Source organism: Setaria viridis, chromosome 1, assembly GCF_005286985.2.
Source record: "Setaria viridis chromosome 1, Setaria_viridis_v4.0, whole genome shotgun sequence".
In the NCBI taxonomy this organism is placed as follows: domain Eukaryota; kingdom Viridiplantae; phylum Streptophyta; class Magnoliopsida; order Poales; family Poaceae; genus Setaria; species Setaria viridis.
In genome coordinates, this window is record NC_048263.2 from 38,312,494 (window position 1) to 38,329,185 (window position 16,692).

The 16,692-nt window shown below is 42.1% G+C and overlaps 2 protein-coding genes across 3 annotated transcripts; both read right to left on the reverse strand.

Annotated features, from left to right (window-relative positions):
- Positions 1-107: 107 nt before the first annotated feature.
- Positions 108-1,377, reverse strand: LOC117863221 (uncharacterized). Of its 2 annotated transcripts, none has more exons than XM_034746947.2 (2): positions 641-1,377; positions 108-534 (listed from the first exon to the last, which is right to left on the reverse strand). In XM_034746947.2, the coding sequence occupies exons 1-2, from the start codon at positions 1,127-1,129 to the stop codon at positions 526-528; spliced, it is 498 nt and encodes a 165-aa protein (XP_034602838.1). In that variant the 5' UTR covers positions 1,130-1,377; the 3' UTR covers positions 108-525. The 2 variants fall into 2 exon arrangements, with proteins under 2 accessions (XP_034602838.1, XP_034602767.1); XM_034746876.2 differs by having other exon boundaries at positions 108-537.
- A 5,855-nt stretch (positions 1,378-7,232) lies between these two features.
- LOC117841374 (DNA repair and recombination protein RAD54) lies at positions 7,233-15,778 on the reverse strand. Its single transcript, XM_034721725.2, has 21 exons — positions 15,279-15,778; positions 13,871-14,248; positions 13,562-13,648; positions 13,175-13,415; positions 12,933-13,058; positions 12,773-12,829; positions 12,569-12,655; positions 12,258-12,353; positions 12,038-12,088; positions 11,872-11,946; positions 11,701-11,787; positions 11,224-11,315; positions 11,022-11,154; positions 9,683-9,802; positions 9,495-9,608; positions 9,318-9,401; positions 9,125-9,199; positions 8,974-9,032; positions 8,139-8,331; positions 7,934-8,032; positions 7,233-7,620 (listed from the first exon to the last, which is right to left on the reverse strand). Exons 1-21 carry the CDS (start codon positions 15,593-15,595, stop codon positions 7,276-7,278), a joined length of 2,916 nt encoding a protein of 971 aa, XP_034577616.1. The 5' UTR covers positions 15,596-15,778; the 3' UTR covers positions 7,233-7,275.
- Positions 15,779-16,692: the final 914 nt, after the last annotated feature.

Sequence of the window (16,692 nt, forward strand, 5' to 3'; positions counted from 1 at the left end):
TACTCGTCCAGCGGAGCAACGAGACAAAGGAGAGCACTGTTGATCCACACAGGGGCGGCCAGAAAGGCTCCATCACTGGTAACTACAGCCTCCTCACTTCACAGATCTGGCCACCTGGCAAATCTAATCATTGCACCATAAATTTCCCATCTACACAGCCACTTTGTACAGGGTGGAGAAAGCCAAGAACAAGTGAAAGAAAGAAAGAAGAAGAAGAAGCAAAGACTGACCATGGATGGATCGAGTGAGCTAGTGGACAGCTTGCTAGAGATCGAGAGATCAGAGCACTTATGCAGGAAAAAATACACAATTTTTTTTGCTCTTTTCAACGGGCCATCTAGCACACAAGCAAACTCACAACAATCTACAAAACCTAGCCCATGGATGATGATGATGGTGACAAGCACAATTCAAGAGGTTGATCAACAGCATCAGGAAGGAGAGGGAGGACACAAAAGCTTCATGTGGAGTGCGTGGCTTTGTGCCCCATGCCTGTCTCTCGTCTCCCCATCGGTCACCTCACCATCATAGCTCCTGCTGCGTGAAGCAATTAAAACAAATCTGTGATGAGACAAGGTGTCGACCAGATTAAATTAAGCTCAGCTACGGGCGCATGCAGTGCAGGCAGGCGATGCCAAACCTGATTGGACGCGGCCATGTCGGCGGTGACCATATCGGCATCGGCGACGCCGCCCTTGTCCTCCTTGGCCGGGCCGTTGCCGCCGCCGCCGACGCAGAGCGCCTTCCGCAGGCCGAGCATCTCCCTCCACCGGCTGGATCCCTTGCCGGCGGCGGAGGCCCTCTCGTTGTCGTCGCCGCCGCGGAGCTCGTCGCGGAGCGTGGTGGGCGGGCGGCCGGCGAAGGCGCCGTTGTCCTTGAGGGGCAGGATTCTGCCCTTGGAGAAGAGCTGGTCCGCGGCCATCATGGGGTGGCTGCCCACCGAGAACTCGAAGTTGAGGTCCTCCTCCTGGCACCGCAGGCTCATCGCCCGGTTCTGCACCGGTGGCGGCGGCTCCACGGCGAAGTCGCTGGAGAAGGAGATGCGCGGGCCCAGCGCCGCCGCCGGCGGCTGCGGCCCGCCGCCGAACCCCGCCGCGCCGTCCGGGTTGTACATGTTGATGCACGCCATTATTATCCCGCGGTCGTGGCTCTGGCCTGACCTCCTCGCGCGCTTCTGCTCCCTCTCCTGCGCCTCCTCCTCTTCCACCGTGAGCTGATGAGCTGAGCTGAGCTGAGCTTCGCGTGCAGCGCTGCAGGATGTGGTGGGGCGGCTTTTAAAAGGTGCTGTGGTGGTAGTGGTGGTGTGAGAGTGCGAGCGGCAAGAACCAAGAAGAGAGACGGTGAACCGAATGGGCACTGTTTGGGCGCTGGCCGGTTAGTTTGGATGGTTTATATAAGGGAGGGGGCTTGGCGAAATGAGAGGCGTGGAGGTCTCCGGTGGATGGGCGATGCAATTGTTTAGCACCGCCGTGAGTAAACGGCGATGATTGAGATGCAGAGGCCAGAACGTGAGTAGTATTCCCTTTCCCCGTTGTTTAGTTGCTGACAGTGTTCCGGCAGCAAGAACACTGTAATACTAGTGTTTACTCCCTCCGTTAGCCCACACGTATATCAAGATTCAAAGAGGTTTCTGAACTTGTCATGGAGTATCATGGAGTGTCATGTAGGTCTCTAAACTCTCAAAATGCATTTTCAGGTGCATAAACTTATCTCAAGATGCCATCTAGATCCTTAAACTCTCAAAACACACTTTTAGATCCCTCAACTTGTCTCAGGGTGTCATCCGAGTCTTTAAACTCTCAAAGTGCATTTTAAGATCTCCAATCAAGCACCAAGCAACACATGCTTGATCACGTAGTTGTAAAGGCAACGAGCGAAGAGGTAGCATTTCTATCAGTGGTAGGTGACAAGATTTTAAAATGTATTTTGAGAGTTTAGGGATCCACATGAAACATGAGGACAGGTTGTTTTTTTGGGTTTCTAAATATGCATTTTGAGAGTTTAGGGATCCAGATGATACCTTGAGACAAGTTTGGGGACATGAAAATGTATTTTGAGAGTTTAGGGACCTGGATGACACCACGAGACAAGTTTAGTGACCGCCGATGTATTTTACTCATATTCAAACTTCACAATCTTTGACCAATAATTTAGCCAATAATTTTTTCTTTTTGTAATGTAAACTTGATACGGTTGCATTTGTAATCAAACGTACTTTCCAATGATTATAACCATAAATAATATAATAAGATAAATGAATGGTCAAAGTATAATTTGGGAGACCGTGTCATGTCATATCACGTCTTATAAATAGGAACGGAGGGAGTATATATTAAGATGATCGACCATTGGTCAATTGATGCTCCTAACCTGTGTAATTGACTTTTACATGACTGCCTCTCTTATGCTGGCTTCTACATACAACACTTTCTCTATCTGTCAGCTATATATATTTTTTATAATAATGAAAGTAAAACTCTCAAACTTCAAAGTATCCTTTTGTTTCTAATATTTGTCCAATCCGCATACTAGATAGTTTAATGCTAACCTCCGTTTTAGAATACTTGGCAATTTTGACCAAATATGGTTACCAAGGCAATTCAACTTTTCAAGAATGAAATGACTAAAATGCCCTTACAAACCTATCTTTAAGTGTTTCTAGAACATCCTATAATATTTGTATGAGGGCAAAATGAGAAAGTGTTTCTTGGAAAACGTGAAGTGCCAAATATTTTAAAACAAATAAAGTGGTCAAAAGTGACAAGTATTTGGAAATGGAGGTTGCTACTAGAGTAATACATACAAAAATTCACCAATTTTGACGCTACAACTATATATCTAGCAATAAGAACAATAACGGCCCAATTTCATGAAACTATATGCAACTTTTGTGCCTTCTAGGTATACAAACTAGGCGAATGCAAAACGAAGTAGTATGAGGTAGATATAATTTAGCAGCATATTTGAGCAATAAATGAAAATAATACGGTGGTCACTGCATATTGAATACTACACGCATTACTTGAAGAGTACAGAGTGACCAGTTTGTGCCAGCTGATTATTGTTTTACAGTTCATGGTGGCTAAGCTTTTCCCGGGCATGTGGAGGAAAATGGAATGATTCCCAAACCTGCTCCGACCTTTTTTTCCCCTATCAACTTTGGGATAAGAAGGCTGGGTTGCCGGTCCGCAATCTCGAGGGATGGATCACACGTCTCCATACGGATCCGACGCATGGACGTACGTGGGGGGGAAGAATCGAGAGCGTCGGCGTCGTCACAAAAATATTCTCTCGTCTCCCTATATACAAAAAAGGGCAGCGTTGCTTGAATAGGTGGCAAGTGCTGGTGCTTGGTTTGACTACGGTCAAACTATAGTTGTTCAGGCCTCCATGCATGTTCTTTGGCGATATTGCGAAGGTACATGCGGATTACAATCCAACTTGGTGGTTGGATAGATTGAATTCTGGTACTGCCTCTCAGTAGTTGCGCACGTGGATCTGGGCACCGTGAGCTGTAGCTTCTCCTTTTCTCGAACTGGTGCTTGTGCAGAGTCTGTTGTACTACAGTACTGGAGGACTGTGCATTTACCATTTTACCTTCATGGCTTCATCTAACGCTGTTGTATTATTTTTTACTCTGGCAAGATAAAAAAAAAGGCACGTACTGCAAGATGGAATTAGAAGTGGTGAGCAAACAATTAATACCAACTGAAACTGATTACCTTACCCCTGAACCTGAGGTACGATTATAAGGTCTGACCGGCCAATCCTACAGAAACCGCTCCTCGACTCTTCTTGCGTACCACCCTCTCTTCAGGGCCCAATTCACCGAATTTCCAGTACAACATGAATAATCAGTATCCTGTACGGTTCATTATGTTGAGGGCCGGTGTCCAAGTCGATATTATCATCATGTCTAGATTTTGTTCTCTACTACTAATACCATAAGATTATTAATGCTGATCAAGCATGTAATAATTGTCGAGCAACATCTAATAATTTAGTGGTCCATATAAACCAACAAGAAGCTAACCTTTCCTGCATTCCCAGAGGTTGGTCCATAATCGCAGGGGAGGAGATTAGCGATGTCCCAAGGCGTGGAAAACAGTCGCTTTCCTCATTGAACACTTGGCGATCCACCATGATCCACCGTGCGACACAGAATCATACATGGGGACTGTTCGAAAGCATGCAGGACGGGGGGATTTAAGGCTTCGTTCATGAACCGAATACAAAGGAACAAGAAATCAGTACGGTCCAACCGCCGACGGTGCAGGGGTGTAGGCCGGCAGTAGCTTTCTTGGAGCGGATCAGGGACCAGATGCCACTGCTGAGAACCTGAGACGAAGAGCACACAAGATGAGCCCAGAAAGCGACCGTCATTAGAAGTAAACGAATATGCTGTTCGGGGAGAAAGCGACTCCAAGTTAAGAACTCTAAATGCAGGTAATCTGCGATCAAAGCAGATTGGAGTACAAGAGCCAAGCAAAAAATAAGAAAAGTTTGACGGTCCTAACGTCAAAAGGGAGGTAAACTTCGAAGCGACCTTCTAGAGGATAACATAAATCTGTCAGGAAACAATTTTAACGTTGTCACCACCTCACCACAAGGGTCAAAGGGCTACAGACGTACAGATGTGAAGCGACATGCCAACACATACAAAGAATTAAGAGAAGCCAGATCGTGCCAGTGTTGTGAAATCCACTTGATTAAAAACTGAAACAAATGGAAACTGAAATTCTATACTTTCCACGATTTAAACCATCAGAGATCAGGAAGAAATCATGACCTATGAAATTGAAATTTAACCTGGCACTATAGTAAAATGAAAACGAGCATACTTAAAGAATTGCTAGCTTAAAAATGTACGGAGGTACAATCAGGCAATGAGCTGAGCACAAGCAAGGGGAGGTTGGTGACAAAATCATTAGACTGATACTTGACCGGTTTGTTATTAGCCATGGTGAGCTGGCGACATCGACCTCTCGGAATAGGACCATGTGATCCCCAAGAATCCTCCCCATTTTGGTTCCACCTCTATGACCAGGCAATGATAACACAAATCCTTGGTCTTGTGCCACCAGGTGACAACGGACCGGTCAAAGAGTTCTTGTTCCATTGCAATGTCGGTCCTATTTGTAATAAATCACAACAGCATCCCTGTTGGAAATAGGACCATTTGAAACGCATGGTAACTACTGGAGCGTTGTATTGCCTGGATGGCAAATTGACTGGCAGCAGGACAAAGCGATTAACATTGCTGTTCTTAAATTTTCACCAGTACCATGTGCCATGAAATATATTTCGCAAACTATACTGCAGGAAACATGATTCTTATGCTGAGCAGGAGAATTGTCTTGCACCATAAAAGTTAGAAAGGCAGAGTTCTAGCTCAAGTAGAGTTCTTTTCAATTTTTAACCCAGAGCTCAAGATTCAGTTGTGCAGTGTTCCAAAGCAGTGTCACTAAAGAAAAAGACAGTCCTGCTAGTCGTAAAAAGCATAGATATTTTAATTTGTCGACCGCTCTGAACAATCATGTGCTGTAAATCCTTTGAAATGTACCCTATGGCAAATAGATCATAAGGTTGGCATACCCAACTATTAATGTTCCACTCTCGTCCTTTGGGTGCCTATTGGTATTCAGAATATGGGTGCAAATAGATCATAAGGTTGTGGTGCAGTAATTTCAGAATAACAGAACATAGGGCTTGATAAAATTAGGCCTTATTGTCTAACCCCCAAATCACAAGGTAACAGGGGAGTGGGAGAACACGTCCCTATGTTTTCACCATGATCTGAAATGAGATTCTGCACCCAATGCTCCTACAAGGAGAAGGCCATATGTACAACAAATGGAGAATTCTTCTCTCAGAAGTACAGAATCACCTCAAGTGAAATTAAACCATGCTTCATGTAAAAAACAGTCTATTAAGGGACTCTCACAAGCTAACTTGCATGAAGACCCAGAATACCTCATAATGGTCAAACCGACAGAGCTTAGGCAAAGCTCTTAAGATCTAGAGCACCCATGTGAGCACATGAACAGCACTAATTCCTTTCTTCCAGTAATGTATTTAGCCATTGTGACTGCACATGTGAGGGATGGGAATGAAGACCGACCCTATTGTGACCCTGACTTCTACCTTTAATCCTACAGATCTCAGCGAAAAAAGAAATAAACACCAACAGTTTTTCCCCTCTAAGAGTACAGATCTCAACCATGTAGGAGGGTCAAAAGTCAATTAACGAACCAACAGAAAAATGAAGCGTGATCCCCAAAAGTAATCCCCGTATACTGCAGTAAAATTATACTTTCACAGTAATTAAGGAACACCAAACCCTGCGGCGCATGCTAAGAATTAACAGAACAGTAATTGCCAAGACTGTTTGACTTGACTATGCCAAGGGGGAGAGTGGAGTGCAAACGTCAAGCTTTTAGAACACCTCAAAAGTGTGCCTGTCACCCACATGGAAAGGCCTCAATAAAGGACAGCTGGAGGTGAAAGCATATCATCCAAGTGGCTGGTCTAGTTGTTTGTCGGAATGGCATGCTTAAATCTACCAGTTGGTCTCCTGTCCTTGGGGCAGATCTCACTCTTTTCTGAACCTTTATTTGGGAACCCGCTACACGCCGACTAACTTTGGACAGGAGGGGTACAATCCCCAAGGCCATGTGGAGAATGTAGTAATGTAGTAATGTAATCATTAGATAAACTTATCAAAACTACACTTATAATGCATGCTAAAAATAAAATAGCTTATTTTGTGACGTCATGGATGTAGACTAAGAGAAAATATTTATCAAATAGCCAAAAGCATTTAGCATTGCATCAGATGAGAAAAGCAGAAATAATACCGAATCCACATCAGACAATACAAATGTATGTATGAAAATTAAAATAGAAAGAAGCAGTCCTTTTATGGTAATATGCTACAAGAATTGGGCTTCTGGCCCTTCCGCTAGAACTGCTAGAAATGAACTGCAAATAATAAACAGATTGTCAGCAGATAATGTTTTGTTCAGTATTTTTCAGGTTTCACAAATTAGAAGAGGTGATTAGCATCTAAAAAGTTATACTTCACTTCCATTTTAAGAAACATATCTGCTACACTTTCTGCAAAGTGATGCAAACACAAGAGAAAAGTCCTAAAAATGACTAGTTAACTCACCAGCTTGCATGCGGTATTTACAAAGCAGATGACAGCTTTTAAACAAGAGACAGCAGATCACTAGATCAACATATGACATTATATACGGAGATTTGAATTCTGACTCAAACAAAGTCATCATCAGACATATCAGAAGCAACATGAAGCTTTTTAGTTTGAGGCTGATAATCTAAAGAGGGGCTGGTTTTCTTCAACCCTTGCAAACAATTTGGTGATGTGGTTCTGGACCTAGTTGGACATTTCAAAGATGAATTCTTTAAACTAAATCCCATCATCTTCAAATTCTTGCCAAGTAAAGATTGTTTTCCAGGTTTGCTAGGCGAATTGGTTTTCCCCGCTTCCTTGTCTCCATTAGCTGCTATTCCATTTGGTTGATGAGGTGCTGATCGTGCCATAGATTCAACTGGAATGAGTTTTCCATCAACCTGATTGGTGAAAACAAAAGAAACCTGCAAAATGTGCATGTGATTTGTTAACTATTGTAGTTGTTGTCTGAAAACCAACTTAAACTAAGCTCTGCAACACAGAAGCCATATACATATTCTTTGTACTTCAACGGTTTTTTCTCGTCAAAGACACATTAAATATGTTGATTGCCTAGAGGCCAGCTTCTAGATCAAGATTTTTTTAAAAAAAAAAACTATCTAAATCTAATGAAGCAACGCATGAACAAACAAGTGGATCCAGTTTCATTGGAAACTAGTAACTTCTGAAGTGGAGTAGGTCAGACATAGAAATTGCAGTGAGGTCTTAGGTCATCACCTCATCACCAGCAGAACTCTGCAGTATAGTATCAGGTACCGTTGATGGATCACAATGATGTCCCCAACTTCCTAAATCTTCTTCAGAAGGTCTTCCAATCTGATAAGTGTGGGAATAGGACATAAAACGATAGCTATTGAGCTTTGAAACAGCTCCGGAAGTGTATAGTTAGACAGCAAACAAATAGGATTTCATCAAAACTTGCCTGATGATGTGAACTATTCATTTTCTGCAAACATCCAGAAATCTCTCCAAATCCACCAATATCAATATAATCTTGCACTCCTGGCAGCGAAGACTTATGCTCAGTTGCTCCTAAATCAAAACCATTACCATCTAAAAGCGAATTCCCATCCTTGTTACAGCGGCTACACTTCAAATTTTCATGTATTTCAGACCTGTGCACCAAATGCAGGTAAGCAATTATATAATGCAAGGTATCGAGTAAGGTACTGCATTTTGATAACAATAGTGAATACAGATGGCCAATTGCAAATGTTGAAAAATTGCAATGACAGGTTAATATAGGTTAAGCTTGAGAATTGATTAGAAGTCTGATTTAATCCAAAATAGCAAGCTTAATGGTTCGATATTATGTTGTCTAAAGAAAATACTGTCCACGTACAGGGCGCGATAATGATCTGAATTTGCCAAACAATTTATCAGTCTACAGTGACATGCGCTTTACACAAGAATATGCCATCTTCTTAGTCCTCAATTCCTCACAACCGAATTTGAATGTGAAATCTATTGGTAATTACACCACCTTAATTGAATGAAAACTGATACAACATTCTATATCAACTGGATGAACAATAAGGTTGGCTACAAAAAGGTCAGCACGGTTTGATGGTAACAATTAAACAAAAATAGATAGCTATGTTTTCTAACCCAGTTCTCCATTTATCCAATGCGAGGTCCAATTTTATTAATCAGCTGGTTCCTATTGTCTTTCGGAACTCATTTGCAGATGCCGTTCCCTACTGGTAACAAGATGATCAAAGAAGGATAAGATGTATATTCAGAGGAACAGATTTAACCTGACTTGTTCATGAAAAGTAAAAAGATCACGTAGGTCTTCTGTTGAAAGAGAACTCCCCTGCAAAAAGTAAGATGAGAAATCAATATATTTGGCACCTAAAAATATTAGAAGGAAAGTAAAAGTCACTCCAAGACTCCAAGTACATGAACCTGCATTTTGTTGTCCGTTTGCTCCTGCTGAATAACTTTCTGGAGGCCTTCCTTTGACATTTGACGTTGATATACCTATAGAAGGATGAAGCATATCAAATTAGCAACACCAGAAAATAATCACGATCCCTTGAGTAGACAATGAAGAGGAATGAGAAAAGACAACTAAAATACAAGTTCCAGGGTTGGCAACCTTCTCCTCAATGGTTCCTGTGCTTAAGAACCTGTAAATGTGGACTCTCTTTTTTTGTCCATCTCTCCATACTCGAGCAGCAGCCTTTCCAGATGGCAATAGATCACATAGGTGAGATAAGGCACACAGCAAAAGAACCTTCAAAAGGTGATGATCAAGAGATGCATAGATATTAACCTGCTTATCGTTGGCAGGGTTCCAATCAGGGTCAAAGAGAACCAAACGATTTCCTCCTACCAAATTAAGCCCACAACCACCCGCCTTGCTACTTAGTAGAAAGACGAACTCATCCTGCCAAATACAGTAATTTGAGATATACTGGTATATTGTAACAGTTATTCAGGACACCGGCAGATTTTATGTACCCTAGATAGATCATTGAATTGGTTCACCAGCTTTTGCCTTTTACTAATGGATGTTGCTCCATCAAGTCTAACATATGGGTATCTTCTTTCCCGACATAATTGAACAAACAGGTCTAATGTCTGATGCAAAAGAAAAAATGGCAACAATTAGTCATTTCAAACTTTGAGGGTATCCAAAAGCAATTAGTTACAATAAGTAGTATTCTTCATGAATAGAGACAGAGGCGAAGCTTAGGACCGAAATGATGGTGGTCACTGGATTGGTGGTGTGCCGCTTCACTACGTATCCAAAAAAAGGGCGTACCCAGAGATGAAAGCTCCCACCAGTGCTTCACTACATATCTAAAACATAAAATTTTATATGGTCCATATGAGCCAGTTATCACTGTTTATTTTTCTTCACCCTGGTCCATGTGCACCACCTACCACACTCTAACGTCGCCCCTGAACAGAAACAAAGTGCACTTTTAAAGCACTGCATGTTTTCATTTGATGACAAGCATGCACGACAGAGGTCGGCAGATCTTCTTAAGATGTGCAGAAATGAGGGTGTGTGCACAAACAAACACACTGGATATATCATTTTTGTGGTCATAGAAGGTAAGTAGGTAACCAAACATATGTCCCGGAATAGAGTGAGACTGTGAGGCAAATATGTTGTATTGGTTATCCTAACACAAAGTACAGTGTGCTGATCTTAAGTAGGCATGCCCAATCTGTATTCTTTAGAGTTCCAGGGAGCAAGCCCCATTCCATCACATTGAAGTCAGGACCAAAGATTACATCAATCTGCTCTGACCCTCACGTCCAGAGCTGCACAGCAAGCCGCTTAGTCTTAAGCCACTTGCCAATCTGTATCTTGTTGTACCAGCAGAACTTTTTATCATTGGACAGAGCAGCCAATTACGGGACTGCTGGTTAAGTTGTTAAACACGTATCATTTGAAGCTTTCTCTGGTTTTCCATGCTGTAAGGATCTGGTATGATCATAAACAAGATAGTAAAGGCAATGCAGATTTTAGGATTGGTAGTGGCTTACCACTTTCCCATTGTTTTTCAGAAGTAATTAATACATTAATTTCAAGAGCCTCAGTTGCCCTTTTGGTTTTAGTAGCTAGTAAGAGCTATAGCATAGGAAAAAATTCTAGGTAGCAATTATATTGGGATGCATTCAGTATTTCTGAAACAAAGATTTAGTCACCAGTTAGCTGTATACTTTAATGTTTCCTCTACTGTAAAAAATTGTGTTCATCTAAGACAACAGATCTTGCTGTGGGGACTTAGTACATAAACTATACCTTATGACATCATATCGAAGTATTGCGCTATAAATGCCTGACCTGAGTATAATTTGATACAAGGACAATACGATCATCAGTTTTCTGACGCAGATGCCCCAGTAATCTTGCCAATACATGCATTTTTCCAGATAGTTCTACCCACATTCCTCCTCCACCAGTCCATGATCCAGATCTTTGCATAAAATAAATAGTGTTTGTAAGTTGATTCAGCAAAATAAAAAGATAGAGAAGTGTGAAATACCTTCCTGAAAACAGTTCAGGTGGAAAAAAGCGCAGACAATCATCAAAACCAGAGCCACCTGAATTGTTACTTTTTATGGTGTCATAGATCAGCTGCAATATGAAGACAGGCAACCGACAAATATATCATGGATTTTTCTTATAACCAAAAAGATGAATTACAAATCCATGATGCCCAGAAAACAACAGTAATACAAGCTCTCTGCCCAGAGTTCTAGCCTGTTTTCCTGTTTTGTGGAGTGATATCGCTATCAATCTGTTAGAGAGCACACTATCATGGAAAAATTATATACTGTCAAGAGGCTAGAATTCTGAGAATTCCAGAATAAAATACAGAATAGTATGTGTTAATAATCAGGAGAAATTTACATTGTTCTTGCTTAATCCTACTGTTTGAAAAAGTTATAGTGGGCAACAAATTGTTCTGCAGAAAGTAAACTGTTTAAGACACTTCAGTTGAAACACTAAAATTATTTACCTTTGGATGGTTGCATAATTTCTTAAGTGCAGTAATGTATGCCAGAATTTTGGATTGCTTTGCTTCCTCAGATATCAGGCGTTTAACCTGAAAGGGTCAATAACAGACCATAAAACATTTACCTAATAAAAATCATTTGAGACCAAAAGCAATATAAAATTAGGTCCTCACATTTTTGGAATGTATGAAGTGGTTGTACAGTGTTGTCTGCAAAGGAGTCAGCTTGCAGCACACAACTTCAACAATCTATACAGCAACAATGTTAGGCAAGGCAGATAAAGCATTTAAAAAAGGCGAAATCTATTTTAAAAATGTTTAAGCAGACAGAAAAGCATACCTTTGGAGGCAAGTGATTGGATAACAGAGCGTTTGTTCTTCTCAATATAAACTGAATATCATAAAGAAACCATCACAATGTAATTAGTCTCCAGCTAGCAGAAAACAGCATAAGCGAATACATCCAAATAACTTTAATGGTGTAAAACAGCATACCAAGCGCATCATAAACAGTGAAATACTCTGTACTATGAATAAACTTCTCAGCAGGAAAGACTTGCCTGATTTATTTTTGCACTAAGCTCTGCAGATCTCTCAGATCCCAACTTCTTTTCTTCTGCACTTGCAGTGGGTTCTCTTCCGCAAATGATCGGTGCCTTCATTTAGGGGTGAATGGTATAGAGGCAAACAGAGAGGAAAAGTTTGTGATTATAAGCGCAGAAGTAAATTAAAAACACTTAATGACAGTTCTAATCATGCGTTCCCCTAAAACACCGTTAAGCATACATGAAAATACCGATTATCTGTGAGCGAACAGCTGTAACTTGTAATTCGGCAGTACAGCCTGATTCATGTCAAGTTCCATACTTACTTCATAATATCGGCGGAAATATGAAGCGTCCCCCAAAACCCCTGGATTTGTGAAATTCACCATTGAATAGAATTCTTCCAAATCATTCTGCAGCATCAGAAAATATTGAATAAATCAATTTTCAAATGAATTGTTCCAAAATAGGTGTTTTCGTTCTTTTTTGGTTGCTAGGTGGGGGTGGGGATGGTGGATACCAAAAAATACCTGCATTGGGGTACCGGACAAGAGGATGCGCCGTTTACAAGGAAGGGCAGCCAACGCCTGCACATTATGGATTTTAGTACTTTCAGCAGAAACAAAGCTGAAGAGGAACCCAAAGCACAAATGAATAGTGTGTATAGAATGACATCATAAACTGATGAACCTTATTTGTCAGTGTCTGATCATTTTTCAGCCTGTGGGCCTCATCGCATATCAGAAGGTCACAGCTGCCTGGTCTTTCAAATTTTGAAGAATGCATGCGGAACGTCTCATAAGATATGATAAGTACCTGAAGATGATTCATACCCAACATATATTTTGAGCATACATTGTCGTCAACTTGCAGTTACAATTTCATTTAGTATAGCATTATATAAAGAAAATAATGAGTAAACAAAAGAAAACCTGAAGACGGCTCAAGGGTTTTAAGAAACTTTCTATCCCGGAAAGAACATCGGCGCGCGTGCTTTCACAGAGTGCAAGCAGCTGCACTCTGCCTTTTAACCACTTAATTATCTCAGATTCCCAGTTGCTGACTAAGCTTGTGGGGGTTACAATGACAGCCCTTTTAACCATTGGCTTATCATCAAAGCCTTGACAAAGAAGGGTGTATAGTAAAGTTATTGACTGTAAAGTCTTCCCCAATCTGGACAAGTACAAAGTAAAGGTTAGAAGTAGCTTTTTATCACAGTGATCAAATGAACAGTTGGAAAAACCGTTAGTATACTAGTATTGCATATTGCATGAAAGTTTAATAATGAAAAGAGAGGGCAGGATTGCCTAGCTTATTACCCCATATCATCAGCTAAAATGCAACCAGAAATACCATCATCACTCAACGACCCAGAGACACAATCAAACATAAACTGAACTCCTTCCCTGCATTAGAACAAACATTTAAAGAGATGCATTCTGAAGTTAGTCATAACTATCATCGTACAACTGATTTCACAACAAAGAACAAAATAGATTTTCTTAAAAAACATACTTTAGTCTTGAATGACAGATATAATTGCAATACACCATATCAATGTCACCAAAAATCAAGATCAAGTGTGTAAGATTGCTCAGAGGGAAAACAACAGAAGAAGAGCGCAATACCTTTGATGGGGTCGGAGGTAACGTACAAGCAGGTGATCAACTTCGATTGCAGCAGAATCACAGTTTTCCTTGTCACATTCCTCACGTTGCCATAAAATCAATGGTTCTATGCCAGGTGGAAGAGGTTCCTCCTTTTCTGATGAACTAACACTGGCAGCAGCAGGTGATTGTGGAAGATTATGTGTAACCGCAAATGTCTGTGTTGAACCCCACGGGACAAATCTTTTACGAGCTGAAAGGCGCCGAGCAAGCTGCTCATTATTCTCACTATATCCATTTTGACATGGAGGCTTGAATGGCTTGCGAGCTATTGCCGCGGCATCAGAAACCGAAAGAATACGTGGAATGAGCGGCTGCCTCCTTACAACCAGGTTACCCCTGACAGAAAACAGAGAAAGATAGTCAAACATGATAATGCTAATGTGCTTGTTAGTTTTTTAGTCTATCAGGGAAAAACCATCTTCTGTCTGATTAGCAAACAATTATCTATTTTGTAGGCATATTGGACTACTGACTTGAACCAAGAACTTCTCAGTGGGGCCCATGCATGTATTGTGAATTCCACCAGCCAATCAATATAATAATGAAAGCAATGCATATGCATGGCATATTATATAGAACAAATGTGCAACATTATCAGTTGTTTAAGTTTAACATGTTCCTTGCAGATTGTCCCTTGTCTCAGAAAATTGATAAACTCTTGGCATTACATGCTATCAGGTAGTTGAATTTAGAAAAAATTTCATAATATTTCTGGAAATGTTATTCACTTGTCAAACTTCTTTGACATTATTGTTGTCTCATCATGCATAATTTACTACACCAGCACACATTAAGTTAGACAGAGGGCTTAAACCAACTAATCACATTCAAGGCTTCAGCCATTGGATATTATAGAACAAATTCCTTCAGGAATTAAACCCATCAAATACTTGAGAACAATCGGCACATTTTTAGCTTTCCAATTACACGGGCTTAGCTCCACATGGGAATGGGGGGTTAAACCCTAGTGTATAATTGTCCAAACAAGCCAGTTGTATGTGATTGGTCTTTGGTTTATGTGATGGAACTATTATGCTAAACTTGCAAAGAGTATTAAAAGCGCCTATAAGTGAATTGCCTTATTCAAACACTTCGAAAGAAAAGGTGTGGACTCAGTTGTATCACGCACTGAAGTGAAGGATACTGAATGTGAATGCTGAACTCACATCAGAAACGCACAAGGCTATCATCAAAATTCATAGGTATTCATCGAGGACTACCCCCACCCCCCAATCCAGATCCATGCGTATTCAAACCTTAGTAATTCGCGATATTGCGTCAATTAGTACAGCACCAGCTCGCGGACACATACATCGAAGACGAGATCCACTAATCCAGCGGCAGAAATGACGGCATTAGAGCGTACCTGACCAGAGCATCGACGTTCTGCGATTTCCTCTCCCTATCGGGCGCCATAACCCCGCGCCTCCCACCCTGAAGTGGCCGCCCGCCGTCGCCGCCCTCGCCGCTGTCGCTGCTGCCTCGTTCCTCCGCTTCGTCGCCGCCGCCCGCGTCACTGGTTTCCCCCACGTATTCGTCGTCGTCGTCATCCGCCTCGGCCCCGCGCTCCGCCTCCGACTCCGAGTCGTCAGAGTCAGATGAGATGCCGACGATCTCTTCCTCCTCCTCCTCCTCCTCGCCGCCGTCGACGCCGAGTCGGTTGTGCTTGCTCCTCGAGGGCATCACCTCGCCTCCTAAAGTGAAATCAGCAGAAATGGTGTGGATGGAGCGGCCTCTGGATGCTTCGATTGCTGCTTCGGCTTGGGGGATTAGAAAGTGGAGAGGCGGGTTCGATTGGAGTTGGGGACTGGAACTGGACGAATTGGGGTGGAGGCGCTGCGAAATTTTTGGCGGTAGAAAATGGGAAGCGTGCAGGGGAAGATGCGGGAAACAGAGAGAGATGGAGCTGTAACTGGGCCAACAGCGCCTCTCCTGAATTGCAACCTTAGAGGCCGATAGCAGCCCAACGTAGTTAACTAGCCCACCTGAATTGGATTCCGTACAAGATCCAATTCGCGCAGGCCCACCCAACCCAAAATTTGGTAGCCGACCCGATGGGCCACGTGAAAAATTGCGGTTTGTGGCTCTGCACTGTGCTCGCCACATTAGGAGCACTGCCCATATCATTTAAGAGAGAAGACGAAATTTAGGCATACATAAGGTTCGATTACATAAAAGATCAAACAACTCAGAAACCAGGGCTCCTTCTTTTGTCACCAGGGAAATTTGTATGTGTTGAAAAAAAATTTATCGAAAACGCACGAGAGCTGCGCTTCATTGTATTATGAGGCTGAAATAGAGTTTACATTAGCTTTTACAACGCGGAGCGTCTCGCGCTCACCCTAAAACTAAGACTGCATTATACTATTACATAAAAAGAGAGCAACCCTCAAACAGACGGTGGTTCGCTGAATCTCAGTGGGGAACCAACTCACCGAGGTGTGTCGCACCCGCTGCAACCCACATTGACATCTCTTGAAGAATTTTGCCTTGCAGTTGGATGGCCGAAAGAGACTGTCCATCAAAAAGTTTGCTGTTCCGTTCCTTCCATAGATGCCAAGCCGTGAGCATGAAGATGGAGTTTAGACCTTTGCGGTGTGCTCTCGGCTGAATTCTTCTCAGATGTTGCCACCAGGACTCGAGCGAGGAAAGGTTCTGCATGAAGCTACAGAGGCAGTTAGCAGAGTTCAGAACTCCCCACCATACTTCCTTCGCATAGCTGCAATTGACCAGGATGTGGTCTGCTGTTTCATGTTCTTGGTCGCAGAGCCAACAATTGT

Excerpts from the sequence above, each read along its gene's own strand:
- LOC117841374 (XM_034721725.2), bottom strand. The coding sequence starts at position 15,595 with ATGCCCTCGAGGAGCAAGCACAACCGACTCGGCGTCGACGGCGGCGAG. Across the intron at positions 12,089-12,257 it reads TTAGTGCAAAAATAAATCAG|TTTATATTGAGAAGAACAAA; the intron begins GCAAGTCTTTCC and ends TATGATATTCAG. Across the intron at positions 9,033-9,124 it reads AAACGGACAACAAAATGCAG|GGGAGTTCTCTTTCAACAGA; the intron begins GTTCATGTACTT and ends TACTTTTTGCAG.
- LOC117863221 (XM_034746876.2), bottom strand. The coding sequence starts at position 1,129 with ATGGCGTGCATCAACATGTACAACCCGGACGGCGCGGCGGGGTTCGGC.